Genomic DNA, 20,079 nt, shown 5'->3' with positions numbered 1-20,079 from the left:
GTGTTAATCAGTGAAAATAATCAATTAGGCAGCCAATAGGGGATCTTACTCCGGCAAAAACTGCTGAGTGTTTACTTTTGAGCACATCTCCAGCTAAACAGAGCTGTTTCCAGGTTGATTTAATCCCCAGAGGAGGGATGTTCACACCTTAATGACACCTCCTACAGAAATCTCCAGTGCTTTTTTGCCTCGGGCTAAATCATGGTTTGACCAACTCAAGTCTGGTAAACTGACCTTAGTTTGACCTTATAGTTGATTATCCCCCTTATTATCAGATCTGGAATCTGCCAAGAAAAAGACTCTCATAGTGAAGATTGTGAACACAACTGAATGACAAAACAAAATGTTTAGAAATTGAAGGTGTCAAATGAATAGCATAAATAATGCATTAGCTCTGACGCCAACCAACCAGCCTGCCTGCATGCACCCTGCCGGTGCTCTGCTGCTGATACACAGACCATAGTCAGAAGTAAGCGAGTGAGTTACGGAAAAAAAAGTAGTTGTTGTCATGTAGTGCATGTTTACATGTTTTGGGGGTGTGGCTTTGAAGATAGGGCCAATGGGGTGTGGCCTGCTCTTGCTAGCTTTCTAACCCTAACTTTAACTTTCAGTGGAGAATGGGATTGTTAACTTTTGGTACAGCGCCACCGAGAGTAGAAAAAGGTAAAGATTTCTACCCAGGGCTGATCTGTGAAGATCACGTTTGAAGTCGCGATTCTTTTCACTGAAGAGTTGACTGATTCTCGTCGTGCTGCGACTTCAGTATTGTTGGATTCCCTGCAGACTAAACTTGTAGTGGAGAGATTTACGTTTAACAGCAGAATAAATTTATCAAACACTTGAAAAAAAATGCCTCCACTCCAACATCAAACATTGGCTGAAGCAGAGATCACAAGTAAATAAACTGGCTCAAGAAAATGCTTATGCAGTTACTTGGCAACGATGAGGTGAAGATCAGGGCCTGGATTTATTACTAAAGACGAGAAATATCCACTGTGCAGCAGGACTCTGCTGTCCCTGGAATCAACCCAAATGATCGTGGACAGATTCTGGAACTTGTGTGCAGGCTGCTGGATTTAGGCTGCTGTCGGGCTGAGCATATTTAGCTATTTGGGCTGGTTGCTCACGTAAATTAGTTCCAAAACTACACATTGGACCGAGTTATAATGAGCTAATGAGGCTTGTTATTAAGTTTTAAGATTTAATCTGCTTTAGACGCTGAGTTTATTCTTGATTTATGAAAATATGTGGAGCAGCAGGGTAATTATTGTGCTTCTCTGCAGACGTATCAAACACTAGAGCCCCAGTGGACTATGATCCTCTTCCCCCTCCTCGTGTAGATTGGAGCACACTGCTTTCACGTCTCTCTGCTCTATCTCTCTCAGGTCTCTGTCCGGGCGCATCGTCGGAGGAGTGTGGTGGTTCTTCACCCTCATCATCATCTCCTCCTACACGGCCAACCTGGCTGCCTTCCTCACCGTGGAGAGGATGGTCTCTCCGATCGAGAGCGCAGAGGACTTGGCCAAGCAGACGGAGATCGCCTACGGGACGTTAGACTCAGGCTCCACTAAAGAGTTCTTTAGGGTGAGTGTCTTGCATGGCTGACGTCCATGCTGTTGCTGCACTGCAGAACCAGAGCTGCTCCAGCGCTAGTTAATGTTGGCCACAAGCCCAGAGTCTAATACGTCTCAGGAGCTCCTCTGTGGGTTCTGTACCTGCCTGGTAATACAGAATAAATAATCAGATTATTTATAATATGTATAAATAATCAATAACAATGTCTAGAGTTGTTTTTTCCCCTAATACAGCACTTTCAAAGTACTTAATCTAAAACTTCAACTGATGAATTCATCATAACACATCAGTGCATAGTGTTTTATAAAAAAGGAATTACTGAGTAAGTAAAAAGCTGAGAGAAAATCACATACATTTGTTTTGTTAAGTGTTTAAAAAAGCTTTGCTTTGAAATCAAAAATGAAGATAAAGTCAGGATAAGTGTCAGAAGAGAACAAATAATTCCTAATTTGAGGAATGACTGTGATCAGCCTGGTTGCAAATCCTCTTTGTCCAAAACGTTAATTACAAATTAAAAGTTTTTCTTTTCAAACTGTGCACTTTTCGGCAACAGAAATAACTCAGCCGTGTAATTACACCTCTGCTTCCGACCGTAGACCAAACTGATCAGCCTCACTGCTCCTCCACTGTTATGTAGATTCATTCCTATCCTCACAACTGAGAACTGCTAGCATTGTAAGATGCGCAGATTCTTAAAGTCACACAAAGGGCTGGGAGATGTAGCCCAAATTACATTAAGATGAAATTCAGTGCTCGATATCGATAATTTTCAAGTTAAATGCCACAATATTATGTCAGTTAAATAAGACATATTTTTGCTCCTGAGTGAAAGTTGTGGTTTTATACTCTTCTTTATGAGCACAGAATGACAAACAGCAGAACATTTCACAAATCTGAGGGACATCATTATTTGTTTTTACGCCCTCGCTTTGTTGTACAATTTATTAGCATTATGTTGATATATAGTTATATAATATTATATCGTGATAGTGATTGATATTGTTGTATTGCCCATTCCTAGTCACACAGGGCATGATCATTTTATACATTCACAAATAGATAACGCTTTAGCCTTAGAGCACAGATAATTACTCATCAATTAGTGTTGGCCTGATAGAAAAGCAGGTGACGGAGTGAATAATAGTCTGTCTTTGATAAGTTAATTATTGCAATATTTATATTTCCATTTTTTGTAATTTACATAACATTGTTTAGCCGTGGTTCCGCCTCGGCCTCTGAAAAGTCGCCCACATCTAATCAAAGGAAAGGAAACAATCTGTCAGATTTGTTGGTGAAACTTTAGAGAAGAAGCACAAGTTGTTATTAGAATTCCAATTTGTGGGCCTCCTTAAAAAAGTCCTTAATGTCAAAGAAGGCGTCCTACTCCTCGGAAATGGAAATGTCATTCACGTCTAATGTCCAGCTCTGGGCTGTGCCTATTTTTAGTCCTGCTCTGTCTCTGTGGTGTGATTGCTGTGGTTCGGGAGACATTTAATAAATACAAACCCTGCTCTCCCTCAGATTTGGGATTGATCGGTGTGGTTTGTTGGATTCAGACAATGCCTCAGTGCTCACATCTAACACTCTCCTGAGATCAGTTAATGCAAATATGCTGAATTACACTGAGGATAATACGTTTCTATTAGATTTACTTTTTTTCCACGCTCGCTGCTGGCAGGAAAGAGCTTTTTATCAAACATGATCAAATCAAAGCATGTGCAGCTCTCAGAGAAACACACATTTGGTTGTGCTGAGCACTGGAAGGGACTGATTTTGCAGGGGTGTGACTAAGTAGAGACAAGTGAATTGTTTCTGCGACCCAACTGATTTACCGTATAAAAGGTGCTGGAGCAGAGTGAGCTGCTGAATTGAAGCTAAACTGAGGTAGAGCAGTCACCAGGAAAAGATTTTATACGGCAAAGAGAAGAGGATCAACACTATTTCAAGTATCTGTTTCAGAGATTTAGGCGGGTACAAAGATTCTGCGCTGAGTTTCTCCTCTTCTTCTTCTCTGCAGTAATTCACACTAGACCTGTAGGAGCGGCTCTGTTGATATGACTCGAGGGACTGACAACAGATGTGGCATAAAACTAGACAATAATGTGTGTTGAGCTAAGCACCAGTTTCACTTTGTTTAAATACCCGTGTTAAAACACTTTAATCAATAATAAGTCTTATACAAGAGGTGCAGTTAAAGGAAGATGATAATGTAGGGGAATAAGACGTGTATCATCTCAGGTTTTATTTATTTAACGCAATTAAATAACTGCTCCAACATATCAGACTGGTAGTTCCAGAGGCTTCCTGGTGAATCATTATTACGTTAAAAGCAGCTCCATAAGCAGCACTGCTAATCCCGGCAGGTTGGTCACGCTGTGGTTTGTCTGAGGTCGTCCTGAGCAGACAATTGACAGGCGTGTGGTTACTTCATCCTGAGTGACAAATATTCTGCTTTCCACAGTGGAAATGTCAGTGCACAGGATTCCTTCTGAGCAGCGGTTATTGAAATGCGGTGATGAGAAGCCAATGATTAATAGGATAGGTCTCTACAGTGATCTTCAAAGAGGTTGCACGGCCTGATCCAGGTCTCACAGCCTGCGTAGAGCTCGTAACCTATAATGATGTCTGTCACAGTCATTTAAATGGCTTCACGACATTAAAGGTTCATTTAAAACACACTCTGTTCTCCTGCTACTGAGCCCTGCAAAACCTTGGACTAATAGTTTGACTTTGAATAGATTTAAACTAAAAAAAAAATTACAAATCTGCCTTTCAGCCAACATTTTTTGAAATGTGTTTTTTCATTATTATTATTATTAGAGTTTTTTAAGTATTTGGACAGTTTCAAATCTTCATACTAAGTTAATTGTCCCCTGTCTCCTGATTTTTATATTAAATATTCAGATATGGAATTATACTGTCATATAACTCTCAGCGAGAAGGCAAATAGGCTGAACTGCAAAACATCAATATAAACATGTCATCCGCATTTTGCAATGAATTCTTTCATATTATGCTCCTCAAAGTTAACTTGCCTCTAACTGCAGTAAAGCTGCATTTTGATACATAAATAACTTTCTGATAGCTTTTTATACTATCCCGCTCCTCAGTTGACTGTGGTGAGATAAACTGGTACCTGGAAGAATCCCAGTTGGAAGATGTGAAGTCTAATTCCCACTGACCAAAGGATATGACCTACATCCTACAGAATACATCAGAATGATGTGTTGAATAATCACATGCTCTTGAACCACGACTGCTGTAGTGAGGAGATTTCTCAGTGGATATGTCAGCCTCGCAGCATGATGGGGTGGTCAACCTGCTGCCGACGAACACGCATGTTCATGTAACCCAGAAAAGAGCTGCTGTTTTCACACCGTATCCCAGCCCGTCATCAGCTATTATTGTCACGTTAACATTGTTTACGTGAACACTTGAATGAACTGAAATCGTGCATATGTCAAGAATGATTCACTCACTGGCCCGAGCCCACAATCCATTACATCTGTGGTGAATTATTTATGTTGCGGCTGACATAGTTTGCCAGTTTGCTCCAATGTTTTCTGTTACTTTCACCTACCAGACGTGATGTGCGACTGACTCACACGGCTGCTGAGCGCACAATCTGGTCAAAGCTCGATACTCAAAGAATTGAACATGTCATGAATGCAAAATATATTCTAGTTGCAATTGCAATATGTGTTGTAAATTACAAATGGGAAATTACATCATTACATGATATTTTAAATAAAAGTAATAATAATGCTGCTGTTATTATTTACGCAGCACGTTTCAAAACAGCCGTTTACTTTGCTTGAAGAGCAGCACAATGAAAAACAAGAACACTAAACAGGGAAGAAAAGGAGAAGTATAATACAATGTAATTTCAAATCAAGGACAATAAATAATATAATCTAAAACAGATTAAATATTGGAACATAATTTAAATGTAAAGGTTAAAGAAAAGGATAAAAGAACCTAAAAGCAGAAAAACAATCAAGTAAAAGCTCGTTGTTAAATGTCATGGAGAGTCAAACAAAATCGGATCTTCTCTTAGAACTTGCTCCAGACGTCAGATGCTTCTGTCCTTCTTCCTACTTGTCAGATTATGAAGCTGGCTGTCGTCCTATCACCATAAACCGGACCAGCAGCTGCATGAATACAGTGTGAAGATAAGAAAGGATTTAGCCCAAAGTTCCCTCTAAGAGTCTTCTCCATTTCCAAGTTTAGAATAGAAGGTGAAGGTGACATGAGGCCTGTTTAAAGCAAATTAAATTGTCTCTTCCCCCCCCCCTCCTATTGTGGACCGCTGTGTGCTGCAGCACCCTGGCGGCCGGCGATCAGCCTCTCGCTGGTCGTTTTTAGCAGCGTACTGAGTGTCAGAGCGGGGCTGTGCTGTGCATGTCTGTAGCTGCTCCAGCTGGCAGCTGACTGGGCCACTGAGGTGAAGCCGTCAGTCCCCGGAGCGAGCAGGTCCAACATGTTAAAGACGGTGCCATCACACAATGAACTGTGACACAAACTAAAACTCGCTGACCTGGTATTTGGCTCAATATCACATGGATTTGAACAGATGCCTGAAATGATTAATGGATGAACTCTCATGATTTCAGTCTTTTTGATTGGTTTATGTCATAGAGAAATTACAGGAAACATTTTCACCCTTTTGCTGATAAACCAGCCGGTCCTAGTTGTATCAACTGGAGCATAGTGGAATTCACTGCTAGGGATTTGATGGCCCCCCGATTAAGAAACATACTAGATCTGCAACTTCTGATTGATGGAGATACATTAATAGATCATATAAAAGGGGCCACTGTTGGTGAGACAAACGAAACACTCCAACAAAATGTGTCCAAGGGTTCTAAAAGGTAACAGTGGGCATGTAGTTCCCTACTGTCACCCACTTAATCTATCAATAAGTTAGGACACAAAGATAAGACCTAAACCAACAGATAGTGGGAGTCACAGAGAAAACGGGGGGTGAAAATATATGACAAACTCTTAGGATGAGCAGAACCAACAACACAAACCAACAATCAACAACACACACTCAGAGAAGCAACTGAAGGTGTTGATCCTCTGACTGCAAGCAAGCAACTGAATAAGAAAACCAATCCTCCTTATAAACCCTCCCAGTCTCAGCTGATTGCCACCAGCTGAGGGAGGTCCCAGGTACATCCCATTGCTCCTGACGAGCTGGAGATCCTGTAACCTGGAGTCTGATCTTCATGTGATCTCCATGTGATCTCCATGGCCCTAACAATAACATATTAAAGAATAATAATATTTAAAATCATCTTTATTTAGTACATATTAAAGGGTCGGTGTAGAATTTAGTGGTGGGAAAAGGGTTTGCACAATTCATACAATTTAGATGAAACACACTAGTGAAGACATCAGTAGGATTATTTATGCAAAATTTACTAAATTACTGAACCTATAAGGCAAAACCTGTATATAATTGGAGTCAGTAATATGTAATGAGCTTGTTCCACACTGGGATACAAGCATGCAATGTAGCATGTGGTGGCACCAGTGACTTCCACAGAGGAATGTGTGTGAAATCTTTGCGGTTTCATATTCAGTTAACACCCGACAGTGATGTGTCTGTCAGCGTCTTCACTCGTTACATATATCAAGCTGTTGTAGCATCATGCTGCACAACAGGTCACTTTAAACACACCGCGTGACACATTTCAAAGTGACACAAGCGTCAGATCTGATGCAGTGATCACGTGGCTCTGTAAAAAGATGGATTTGATTATTATTCAAAATCAAAACCCGGATAATTGATTGCTGCTGCTTGTAGGAGCACAACTTGAGGAGGAGGAGGAGGAGGAAGAGGAGGAGGTCAGGGCGGTGTGTTCATATTGATACCAAACATGGTCGGCAGTTTGCTTCTGCTGAGCTGCCAGATTGTCCGACTTCAGGCTGCTGGCAAAGGGCCCACTACCTCCGCTGCACTGTTTGCATTTAAAGGGTGAATCTGCTCTGAACTGCTAAGAGCATCAGCGCTGGCCTCGGTGAGGCCACCGAGCACATCACACGTAAGTGGTGTCGCAGCAGGTGCTTTCATGAATGAGAACATCTGCTGTCACGTGGCTGACGTGGCCACGGGGCACAGCGGCTGACGCTGTTTGTTTGTTTTCCCCGTGTGACTCAGAGTCGGGAGGAATAGTAAGAGACCGAGGAAATATTTGCTTCTCTCACTGACGGCTGGTGAAGAGGTTGATTCCAGTCACATGGATTTGCCTAAAGTATTAGGGCTGTCACTTTCCCAAAAAGTTTGAATGAATTTGACATAATTTAAAATTGACTAGTTCATAATTCACAATTGGATCTGATTTAATTTGAATACAAATGACTCCAGTTGGCTACCCCCCCCCCCCCCCTCCCCTGCTCAAAGGTGGCAGCATGGCTGGACATGGGGAAGGAAGGTTGACCTAAGTTGTAGATCCAACCATATTTTAAACAGAACAGTCTTGCCAGAGCCGTCGGGAAGCAAGGCACAGGGCGGCAAGGCAGCAGCTTCCCAGACGTGTCGTTGTCGTGATTGTCTGCTCAGGACGGCTTTTTGAAATGATATAACATTGACTCACTTCAGTGATAGGTCAAGAGGGGCATTATGATGGTGAACGCCCTCTGGTGGATAAGGAGGCAAACTGCTTCTGAGGGTCTAATGTGGGTCTGGGTTGAATTTCAGATAAGAAGGTGACAGTCCTATTAAGTATGGACTTTGAGCAGGAAGTTTATTATGTCCGCTGAAGATAAAACTCAATTACACAACTTGCTAATTGTGCTAGTTTTTGTACGACAAGGAAAATGTACAAATAAAATATATAATAAAAACTTCTTCGAAAATAACATTTAGAGTCATCCTGTCTTCCCACCACAATGAATTGTTGAAAGTCCTTCAGCTAAGCAAGTCGCCTCCAGGCTCCAGTTCCAAATCACCAGAAATGTCTAACTTCTGCTTTTCACTCAAACCCACAGCGGCTCGTTATGTATATTGTTATGACTGTTGATGTCTGATTGATGCATAACTAACCTCTCTCTGTCTTCTCTCTGTGTCCTCTTATGCAGCGCTCCAAAATAGCAGTTTATGAGAAAATGTGGTCTTACATGAAATCGGCAGAACCGTCAGTGTTTGCCAAGACAACACCAGACGGGGTGTCCCGGGTACGAAAGTCAAAGGGCAAGTTCGCCTTTCTGCTCGAGTCGACTATGAACGAGTACATAGAGCAGCGGAAGCCGTGCGACACCATGAAAGTGGGCGGGAACCTCGACTCTAAGGGCTATGGCGTGGCCACACCCAAAGGCTCTGCATTAGGGTGGGTGGGATAATATAACAATGTCCTCCGTGTTGTTATAGTATTCCACCTACCATGATGTCTTCATTTGTCATTCTCTTCTCCCTCACTCCTTTAATTCTTCTTTTTTTTCCCAATGCATCAATGAGTGAACTGTATTTTGAGTTATTTGAATTGAATCGACATGTTCAGCCATATTCTGTTCTGTCCTATTTATCTGGTTTGTGTCCTCGTCACTTTCTTCCCCCCCCCCCCATTAAGGCTTTTTGTGCACCAGTCCTGTGCAGTCAATCCATTTCAATGTCGTTGTGCACCGTCACTTTCCCCAGTTTGTTTATTTGGCTCTTTCCCCTTTCAACCTCCCCCCCACCCCCACCCACCCCTTGATCTGTGTGGTTCTCTTCTGCATTGCTTCTAATTCAACACTGAAAGATTTCTTTCCTTATTCATTTGCTGGTGAAAATGCTGCTCTGTCACTTGAATGAATGTTAAGCTGCATGCTGGATGTTCTTATTTCTAATTCAACGACGACAGAATGTCCCCATCCCGCACACTTCAGTTACGAGCAATGTAACCCTCCATGCCACCACCTCTCTAATATTTGACGTTTTCTTTGCTGTAAAAATGCTTCTTACCCCCCCCCCCCCCCACACACACACCAGTGAAATTCTTTACCAATTTGTCCCTCCCGTGCTCCCCTTCTGAACCATTGATATCTATCACTATTCTTTACTAATATTCTATATTAGATTTCTCACGGACCTGTTCATTTTCTTACAAGTTATGTTTTATCGTTTCAAGAAATGCTGTTAACCTGGCAGTGTTAAAACTGAATGAGCAAGGCCTCTTGGACAAATTGAAAAACAAATGGTGGTACGACAAGGGAGAGTGCGGCAGCGGGGGAGGTGACTCTAAGGTCAGCCTCAATGTCACCAAAGTCGGGTATCCTAGAACAGAGTAATCGGCAAGGCTGTGGTCACTGACTCCATAGTCTCTGGGCCAAAATACATGTAAAACAAATTTTAAAGGTGCAACTGTGATCAACTGGGAACCCTTCACTTGGCTAATGGGGGAGAAAAACAGCAATAATGTGTAGAATTAGTCGAGTAATAGAGAACCGAAACACGAGGAGTTTAATATTGCGACAGTTGTTTCTGTGTTTTTGACCTGTGGTTATGAAAGACAGAAACCAGCTTCCCCTCTGTTTTCTTTTATATCTACAGGCCAATATTTAGGCTTCCTATCTATCCGTGTTTTTTTTTTTTATTCTGCCAGAGGGATTAGAGTGAATGGAATTTCACGCCCTCAGCATCTGTAAGCTGAGCGATGTATGCACTCTCCAATAAGCCGAATGGCGTTAGGCACGGGAAACAGCGTTGTCTTGAGGGGACTAAGCATTACAGGCAAACGTGAGAATTCTAATGACAGAGTGAAAACTAACGGTCCAAACTTTTATTTTTTTTGTCCAACATCCTCTCACCGAAAATCCAGAGTAACACTGACAGAAGTCTTTGGTTGGTCTTGACCCTAAGGCCAGTCAAAGTCTTTCCATGGCAACCCTGACCTGGTAAACCCTGCAGTGGTAGAGTGTAAGATGTGACCGGGGGCTCCATTTGTGCAAGCAGATTTGACTCACATCACACTTTTGTTTTTATAAGGATTGTCCATAATTAATTTATATGCTTCACGCAAAAATATCAGTGACTGTGGCGATGACACATACAGACCTTAAAGCAACACTATGCAACTTTTCTTACCTTAAAATAGCAGCGTCAAAATGAGTTGATGGTTCAGAACCACGGCTACATCCATACTCCTAAATTTTCAAACTCAAACAATCCTGTCCACACTAGTGTTTTGTCTCCACATCAGTTTTAATCCAGGTTTTTACTCACATGCCTGAAAATGCATATCACATGACCACTCATGTAAACAGGGCATGTGTGTGCCAATGTGCACAGGAAACATTTGGTTGCATTTAGTTGCAGAAAGAGCGAGTCCAACAACTAGATGCAGCAATGGCATGGATTTTTTTTCTTAGACCGTCCATGTTGAGTTTTACACTGGTAGCCAAAGCCAATAGGCTAATGCTGGGTTTTTTCTCTGAAAGGGGGTCAGCTATGTCGTGACCTAAAAGAGCCAATCAGCAAACGGCTGTGAGTCTCTACATCATTGTTTCCAAACAATGCAGCCCTGTAGATTTCAAACTAAACCCAGATCAACAGCGTTTCCAAACTTCTCTAAAACTCCAAAGTTGTGTGGACGCCAGGAGTGTACGTAGCAGCGCTGATTTGTCTTAGACACCACAAGTACGGATATAGATTTAGAAGTTATTCAAATTCAACATTCATCTTCGCTTAAGTGATTTTTAAAATATCAAGAATTCTAAGCAGAGTTTGGTGGAATCCTGAATATCAACCACTCAGTTGTGTTTCAGTTCAGTGAGTGGGACCAAACTGTCAGAGCTCCTCTCAACAGAGTGATACTCTACATGACAACCACTCAATCGCTTAGACACAGAGCCCAACAGTACTCATTACCACGTGCTGCTGCAGAGGGCGCTGTTGCTCAGTACAATTGTAATAGTGTTGCTTTAAAGTGAGATGATAACAAGATAATGGAAGATTGAAAAGTTGCATAGGTCTGCTCTAAATGTCAAATTAAAGCAAACAAGTTAAGGTACATTCCCATGTGCACATGCTCTACAGCATATTACATCCATACTTATACTTTTTCAAAGCTGTGCTCGTCCAGCTGACACCTTTTACCAGATCAGTATGTCTATTAGATACAGACATTGATAAGGATTTCTCTTTCGATCAAATCTGTTGTGCGACCTGTCTGTAAATGAGGCCCCTGATCTTGTGTTTCAGACACCTGGGCACAGTAAAAGCTGTGCTACTGTGGATCCATCTCTGCCTCTGCTCTCCAGCTTGCCTCATGACCGCAGCCCTCTTGGCACATTGTGAGAGAAGAGACGCGGCAAACCTTTCCGTTATCAACTGTAGCCGTTCATTTCTGATTGAGCAGAACATGGATGCTACCGGTGGGATAACGCAAAGAAGCCGTCTCCTCTCGCCGGCAATTTGCCTCGACCCCTCGGTTAGAAAGAGAGTGAACGATCGGTGTGACACTCTCACATCTGACCGCCATGTTTCCTTGTCTTTATTTCGCTTTCAGAAAGGCACGTGTGGGTAATTCAACAAGTAAATATATTGCATGTAACTACCACTGAGAAAATACAGCGTAACAACAAATCAACGATGTTCTTCAAATGATCTGTACATATTGTAAATCAGAGATCTTTTAATGTTTATTTCATATGGAGATGTGTTCACAGGTTTTTTTTATCAATCAGAGCTGGATGATATAAAATATCCACAGCATCGTGGATAATTTATGTATCTAGAAAGTGATGTTTGTTTGATTTGACTTCATACAGAATGTGATTTATGTCTTAATTTGTGCATGAGAGTCATTGTCGTGCATGTGTGGTTCATGTCTTGTTCCGTGTGGTCTTGAGTGTGTTAAGATGCTGTTTTCCTGTTTTGCAGACAGTCTGAAGGCTAAAGTTCTGATGTGAGGGGAGCAGACGTTTATTTGTCTCTTTTGCACACAGGCTAAATGAAACTGCAGAGGACGGACACGATTAAAGACAGAACTGAACCATCAAATATATGATAAGAACACAAATAATAAGAATAAAATCTAATCTAATTATTTTTCTCATAAATACTATTTTATAAGGTGAATCATAAATATACATTATTGCATATATATTTAACTTCCCTCTTTGGAGCTGCTATTACACTAGAGGTTTTATTGAATGACCCAAACTACATCAATACGAGGAGGGAAAGTGGACCCCTCCGCCCACTTGTGCTTTTTAACAATTGGTCTGTTCAGGCACATTTGCGTCCTTCAGTATCTAAATTTACTAGTTTAGCTTGGTATATCAGGTTATTGCTTTACTTTATTGTCGAGACGTTTCCAGTGTTAAACAAAATGTCAAACTATGTGTTTCTACACATAGAAATCCTTTGTGAAAGAGCAGATGATGAGGAGAGGGGAAGGTTTGAGTGTTTCTGAGCTGTGAACTCAGTGTATCATTTTAAAGTCCGTGCCCACCACCTGGTGGTGAGGGTCTCACAAAAGTTAACTCTTTGTATTTGTTATGACAGAGAATTATTTTTTTTACAGTGAAACAGTTTGAAATCTTAATCTTTACTTTATGTCTCTTGGTGACCTGAGGCACTGAGCTCTGAGGGTGTCACAGAAACAAAAACAAAAGTCTCTAGATGCTTATCAATAAATAGAAGGACACTCAGTAGAATTCAAACGTCCCCTTAAACTCAATCCCGCTGCACCATATTGTACACACTCATAGAATCCAATTCCCTGAATTTGGCTGATTTTATTTCATCATGTTCTGTGTATTTGCCCCTGGAGACAGTGTGAGAAAGGGAATCCACACACAGCTCAGATCTGCAGTTTAATGGGTTCTTCTCCGACCCAAACCACATTCTCTAAGTTTTCATTAAAATCATACAAACCCACCAACCAACAAACGGACAGAGATTAAAACATAAGCTTCTCGGAGGAGGAAACGAGCTACAACAGCTTTAATGTTTTGTAATGTGTGATGAAGTTTCTTTATATATCACACAATCAAATCATCACAACTTTGCCTTTTCAAAAAGCTCTGACTGGAGACAGGACAGCACATCGTCCACTCAACATGCATGATTTTCATTTGAATTGTTATCATTTTCTTTCTTTAATATGATCAGAAAACAGGATTTGTGCTCAATTTGACGATACAAAGAACACGGTGGTGAATGCAATGTATTTGATGATGTTGGATTACGAACACTGTCATATGTTCTGAAAAGGAAATCCGCCTGGAAATGAGGCTGTCACGGAAATTAAATCAGAATGTCTTGCAAAATCCAAAATCCCCAAACTGACTCAGAAAGTGACATTTTTTTTTACCTCATCTAAACTCACTGTAAACTCGATCTAACATTAAGACAAAATTAGGATCTAAATGAATAGGTCTGCTGTCGTTCTCGGTTCTAAAGATGTGTTTCAGTTCGGGGAATGACATTGGACCCCCTGCTGTTACGATTGAAAGGGGGGATTTGTGAGACATATCTCAAATCTCAGAATTTGGACTGCTGTGTTTTGTCTCTTAGTCAAGAAAGGGTTCCTGTTAGATTCACCTTGCTAAACTTCCAAAAGGCTGCACATAGCAACAACAACAACAACAACAACCCAAAAAAGTGCCCTCAGCGATTCTCGCCTCTGTTTCCTCTCATTTCGTGAAAGCTATGCAGCAGCCGCTTTATTCTGCAAGTTCAAATCTGTTCCTCTCCTTGTGATCAGTGTGTGCCGATTACTCAAAGCGATATAGATGGGGTCTGGCATGCTAGGGTAGTCATGGATTATGAAAGCTCATATATTTATATCTATATCTATCTATTTATTTACATACTGTAGTATTGCTTGCTATCTGTGATGTGTTGGCCAGGACCCTACTCTATCGCTTTGCACAGTATAAAGTAGTTTTAAAAAAGTTGAATAACATAAAATAACATAATAAAATGTTATTTATGTTATTTCCCACGTGAAGAACTCCTGTAAACCTTGCAGTATTGAAACTCAGTGAACAAGGCATCTTAGACAAGCTGAAAAACAAATGGTGGTACGATAAGGGTGAATGTGGAACCAAGGACTCTGGAAGTAAGGTCAGTCGCTGCAGGTCTTTTTACACTGATTGCCAAATGCATTTTGACCCAACTGTTCATATGCAAACATCCAAAGCATAAACATTGTGTCAGACATGTGAACCACGACATGATATAGTTTCTGAACACCTGAGTGAGCGAGACATTAACAACTAGAGCCGCTCCACACATAGTCGAATGAGTTTATTCACACTCTGATCATGATTCATTGCATCAACATGTTACTGTCGTATGCAGACGATTCTAAGATTTGTAAAAAAAATAGCATGATCACACAATATTTTATTTTGACTCCATACCATCCAATTTGAAAAAAACCCATAGAATTGAAACCATTATACTGCTATTTAGTCTTCCGAACCTCTATTGAAATTTAGTTTATTGGTGTTCTTATTCATTTGTATGCAAACAGCGCATGTTATCTCGGACATGACTGGCCGTGTTTTCCCCGAAGGTGTCCTCATTCTGACACAGACCCAACTGACCTTTAAATACCATCTGAGCACAAAGTGGTGCGATGGCATTTAATAGTCATGTCTCATAGGTGGAGTGTCAGAGTGAGGAACTTTCTTTCTTACATCTTCAGTCCATTTTAAATAAGTTTAGCCGCCACATGATGAGCTTTTTTAGACGTCAAGTGTAGATGTTACTGGCTGACGGCCTGTGAAATATCCCTCAGGGCCCGGATGCAAATGGTAAAACTCACATAAATGAATTTCAATATTACTGTTTGGCTTTTAATAGCAGCAAAATGGTTCAATTCGCCCCACCACAGCTTTGCCACTTTGATTGTACATATGCAGTGTGTTGACGTTGAAGCAGCTACAGTGAGATAGTGACTGAGGGTTTAATGTGTAGACCTGTACGACCACGACCGCCTTCCTTTAGAGGTGGTCTCGTAAAGAGACCATGAAGCAGCGTAGATAGCAGCTCTCTCTCTCTACATTCACCTTACCAGCTCTTTAGAGTGGAAATCAACCATGAGGAGGAATTAGACACATTTAGGGTTTTATCACACCTATTGGTTCAATTTAGCAACTACACCTCAGGAGACACAATTATCTCCTCAGAGTTCCTGTGTAGCCGTAGTGCAGCAGAATGTACATTTAGGATTTATGTTAGTGTGGGTGTAGATGTTTGTTTGAGGTCAGCCTCAAGTCAGCTTTGAAAAATGTCTTAATGGTGGTCTTTACCTCCCCCAGGACAAGACAAGTGCACTAAGCCTGAGCAACGTGGCAGGAGTCTTCTATATTCTGGTAGGAGGGCTTGGCCTGGCTATGACTGTGGCTTTGATAGAGTTCTGCTATAAGTCTCGGCAAGAAACCAAAAGACTGAAGCTGGCAAAGAACGCCCAGAACTTTAAGCCAGCCCCTCCGGCAAACACCCAGAATTTTGCCACGTACCGTGAAGGCTACAACGTGTACGGGACAGAGAGTGTTAAAATCTAGACGGTGAGTCGTTTTGTTGACCTGAAAGTCTCTGACATGTCGTATGCCTTGATGAATGACTGTGTGTAAAGATGCAGGACATCCGATTTCAGCTGGGGCAACTTCCACCAAATGTATTAGGAACATCAACCCGATGTGAGAACCATGTTCAGGAAAGTTGTACTTGACATGACTCATTAGTTTGGTCCATGTCTCATTCAGTAACATGGAGGAGGTAGGGTTTAAAACCTACAGCTCAGCCGGCCACCAGGGGGCGATCGAGTGTTTTGGTTTCCGTTTCAGGGAGCTTTCGTTTACAGTCATTGGTACGAATGAGTGAATGATCAACATGTACATCATGAATTGTCTGTTTGTCACGTTGAGTGAACCCATGATTTAATCTCCTGTGTGTCTTCAATGTATGTCTGATTAACTCATGATTGTCTTTCTCATAAAAAAAAACAAAAACGTGTATGATACATTCCATGATGGAGGTTAGTATTGAATTCTGTCTCTACCTGTCAAATGTGCTGTCAAATATCTGATTGGTACCTCCTCCTTTACGCCCCAATTACCGACTTAATATAATTTCCCAGACGCACCAAAAACTCATAGCTAGTTGGAGCTGATAAAACCTTTATGTTGTTCAAAGTCATTTGACCCAGGAGTGAATGCCCATTGCATCCATTCCCATCGCAGACGTTAGTGGGTTAGTGTGGTTGAGCTCTTTGACCAGTTCAAGAGGGGGATTTAGAGTCGTGGTGACAGCTGAAGGTTTTTTTCCTGCATCTCATATTTGTCCTTTGCACATCATGTCTTGACTTTGCAGAGATTAAACGTGTCGATTCCCACTGGTGCATCTGGATGGAAACAGCCTCTGTGTGACCCCGACACCTCGCGGCTGGCATCCCGGGAGCAGCAGCCTTCCTTCTCATCAGCTTGGACAAAGCCTACAAGTTAACAAGTGCTCATTTTGGGGTCGTGAGACCCGTCACACTAACAGAGGGCAATGACGCAACAGGACTCTTTGCTTCTGGAAACATGGAAGTTGCCTCTTGTAGTGCCTTATGGAGCATTTCGGCGTCATGGCAATGCAATTAAAATTGAATTCACTTGAAAACAAACAAAAAAGAAATCTGTGGACGTTGGGCAAACCCTTGCTTCAAATGACAATTAGACGAACTGTTGTAATTTTTTCTATTTTGAAGAAGAAGAAGACGAAGTAGAAGAAGAAAAAAAAGCCATGAATTGCAATCAAAACATCCTGGAGTACTTATTGAGTCACTGGAATCCTTTGCTGACATATTTTGTGGTGAAATCTTGAGTTGGATAAATGTTATATTTAGTGAAGTAAAGTCATTTTCTTGTTTTACTATAAGACTATTTTCAGTGTCATAATATTTAAGACAAGCATCAATCGATAAGGATAGTTACCAATAAACCAGACGACATTTCGCCCCAGTTTTCATGCAGAAAATATCAATAATATGAAAGTAGTGGTCATCTTAGGTGGTGTTACTGTGGAAGCCTGAAACGTACGACTCTGTTTTCACTTAGACGCTTGTTTTGAATCAACGTGCTGAGACTGCATTTGTTTTAACTGCCACACGTTTGCAGTGGGACGGTTTTTTATTGACATGAGGTCGGCTTTTAATCACTTGTTCCATACTTTTAAATTCAGAGGAATTAGAAATAATCCTTTAGACGTAGGTGCCCCCCCCCCCTTTTTGATGTAAGATCATATTCACAATGGTTTGACTGGGCTTAAGGTTTACACTTTGTACACCACACTTAGAAGCTGCTCTCGTGTAAATGCACCGTCTGCAGCTGTGGATCTTCCTGGTCTACGATAACACACAACGGCTTCTTTGGTTGTGATGAGCTGTCCGCGTCCATATGCAGCAGGAGAGCTGGTGAACTGTACATTGAGGAGAGAGCTATGAATGAAACATTTGTCTGTTTGTATAAGTGAATTTTTTATAAAACTGAAGGGAAAAAAAGCAGAAAAAAAACACTACAAACCATGTTCGCCTACATTCGTTTAGTATCTCAGACTTTCTCATCCTTTTTCTTCCCAGATAAAGTGCATGTGAATTTGGTGAGACGTTTTTCGCCGAATTGCAAACTCCAGAACGGACCCTGGTTTATTGTCTGCTGACGACGTTAGTTCCACTTTGGTTTTTAGTTTCTCCAGTTCATTTGTAACAGTACCTCAGCCATGAGAGTTGCATGTGTGGACACAGTGAACCTCTGTGGAGAGGACATGTACAAAGGATTTTATTACATTTCCTTAATAAAAGCAGGTTTATATTCATCATGTGCACTCACGTCTTTTTTCCTTTCCAAGTAGAAAGAACATCTACATAAACTCAGTGTGAATGTTGAACAAGAGAACCTACAGGCTATTTTGTTTAAGGATTAAGAGGAAATAGAACCTAATGTAATAACTAACTTAATTTTAAGCAATAGTTCACACATTTAAACACTTTTTCTTTTATAGTTGCAAAAATGTTTCCAGATATGAGGGGGAAAAGTTGACTTTGAAGTGTATTAATTCTGCAGGTCCCATAATTTCATAGTAATTTTAGAAAACATTATGGAAAGAACTTGATCTGGTATAAACTGTAGGGGAGACAGTTATGAGTTTATTTAGTCTAGTTTCAACTGGATAAAAGACAGATCCATTTAAACTCAAATAAAACTTTATCATAACATATACGATCAACAAAAATGCTACTCCATAAACAAACTATACATATAGGTCAGTGACCAAAATGGTATTGATTCTGCAATCCCTTGAAATGAACTGGAAGTAAGTTTTTCTCCCCAGAAGCATTTCTGTGATTTTATAGATCAAGATGCAGATAGATAAAATTCAGTTAGTGCTGCATCATTTTAGCATGTGACAAGGAGCTGAATGTAACTTAACAGTTTAAACACAAGAGTTTAGGATTTGACGTAGAAAATAAAGCATTCTGGTTATGAGTGACACCGGGTCAGTGACTCATCTACATCAGGGGTTTTCAATTGGTTTTGTCCCAGGGACCACCACTCTGACTAGAAAGTGATCCGCGGCCCACTGATGTGCCTAAGCGCGTGCCTACGTGTGTGTGTGTGTGCGTGCGTGCATGCATGTGGATAGAAGGAAGTTTTAACATTTGGTTTTCCATGTCGGGTTTATTAAAAAAAACTCAAACAAATCTACAAAAATTTGTAAAAAACAACAAAACAAGTGGATTTTCCGTGCTAAAGAATTGAAAACAAAATTAAAATGCCGTTTGGAGTTGTACTGCATCTCAGAACCATATGTACGTCAATATATAACGTTCAAGAGTTAAATGGACATACATGTAGCTGACATGTTGAGAGAATGTTAAAGTAACGGTGACCAATAACAATCAACATAAACTGGGGCTACAACTGAATAGGGAAGATGAAAGAGTAATACAGAATATTTCACAAATGATAATCATACAATATCACACAAACAATTGAGGCCTACTTAAATTTAACCTCATGATCAGCAGCAGCAAATCCCACCTACTGCAGGAGTAGTACTTCTGTGTGTGTGTGTCCAGAGCTCTCCTAAGAAATTGTTTCTCAACCAGCGAACGTGGTAAAGTTGACTGTTATTGCAATTAATTGTTTTGGCTATTATGCCAATTTATTTTTCTTATTACAAAGTATTTGTTTTTCACTCTTTTGTTTGATTTAATATTTTCATTATTAATTCTGCCCTTTTGGGCCTTCTTTTGGGAAAATAAATATTCCCATCACACAACTACATCTCCAAGACCTCCTGAGAGTCTTTCTACCCAGCTAACCCGCTCTTTTACATCTACCTTTAACACACATTCACAGGAGAAAACTGGCAGTTTCTAGACCCAAGCCGGTTTCAAGGTTCACCTCATCACCTTTATATTATTTTAGAAATATTTTTCACGATATTCAAGAGGATTCTGGAAATGTGTTGAAATATCAAAGCGAATTTCGCGGACCTCCTGCAATGCCGTCGCG

The 20,079-nt window shown here is 40.9% G+C and overlaps 1 protein-coding gene across 5 annotated transcripts in view; it reads left to right on the top strand.

Annotated features, from left to right (window-relative positions):
- The window catches only part of LOC133969675 (glutamate receptor 3), a 67,599-nt gene extending 49,223 nt beyond the window's left edge, over positions 1 to 18,376 (top strand). Inside the window, exons 12-16 of one of the 5 annotated variants that reach the window (XR_009924235.1) lie at positions 1,386 to 1,584; positions 8,662 to 8,909; positions 9,690 to 9,804; positions 14,521 to 14,635; positions 15,838 to 15,977. Coding sequence is in view for 4 of the 5 variants with exons in the window: in XM_062406302.1 (XP_062262286.1) it covers positions 1,386 to 1,584; positions 8,662 to 8,909; positions 14,521 to 14,635; positions 15,838 to 16,083 (808 nt within the window). In the remaining variant the exon portion in view is untranslated. Of the gene's footprint in view, positions 1 to 1,385; positions 1,585 to 8,661; positions 8,910 to 9,689; positions 9,805 to 14,520; positions 16,087 to 16,891 lie in introns of those variants that run through there. The other 4 variants (XM_062406302.1, XM_062406300.1, XM_062406304.1 and 1 more) reach the window with 4 other exon arrangements.
- The last annotated feature ends 1,703 nt before the right edge of the window (positions 18,377 to 20,079 follow it).

Source organism: Platichthys flesus, chromosome 15, assembly GCF_949316205.1.
Source record: "Platichthys flesus chromosome 15, fPlaFle2.1, whole genome shotgun sequence".
Taxonomy (NCBI): domain Eukaryota; kingdom Metazoa; phylum Chordata; class Actinopteri; order Pleuronectiformes; family Pleuronectidae; genus Platichthys; species Platichthys flesus.
The sequence above is the reverse complement of the archived record's forward strand: the minus strand, read 5'-3'. Positions and strand labels throughout refer to the sequence as shown.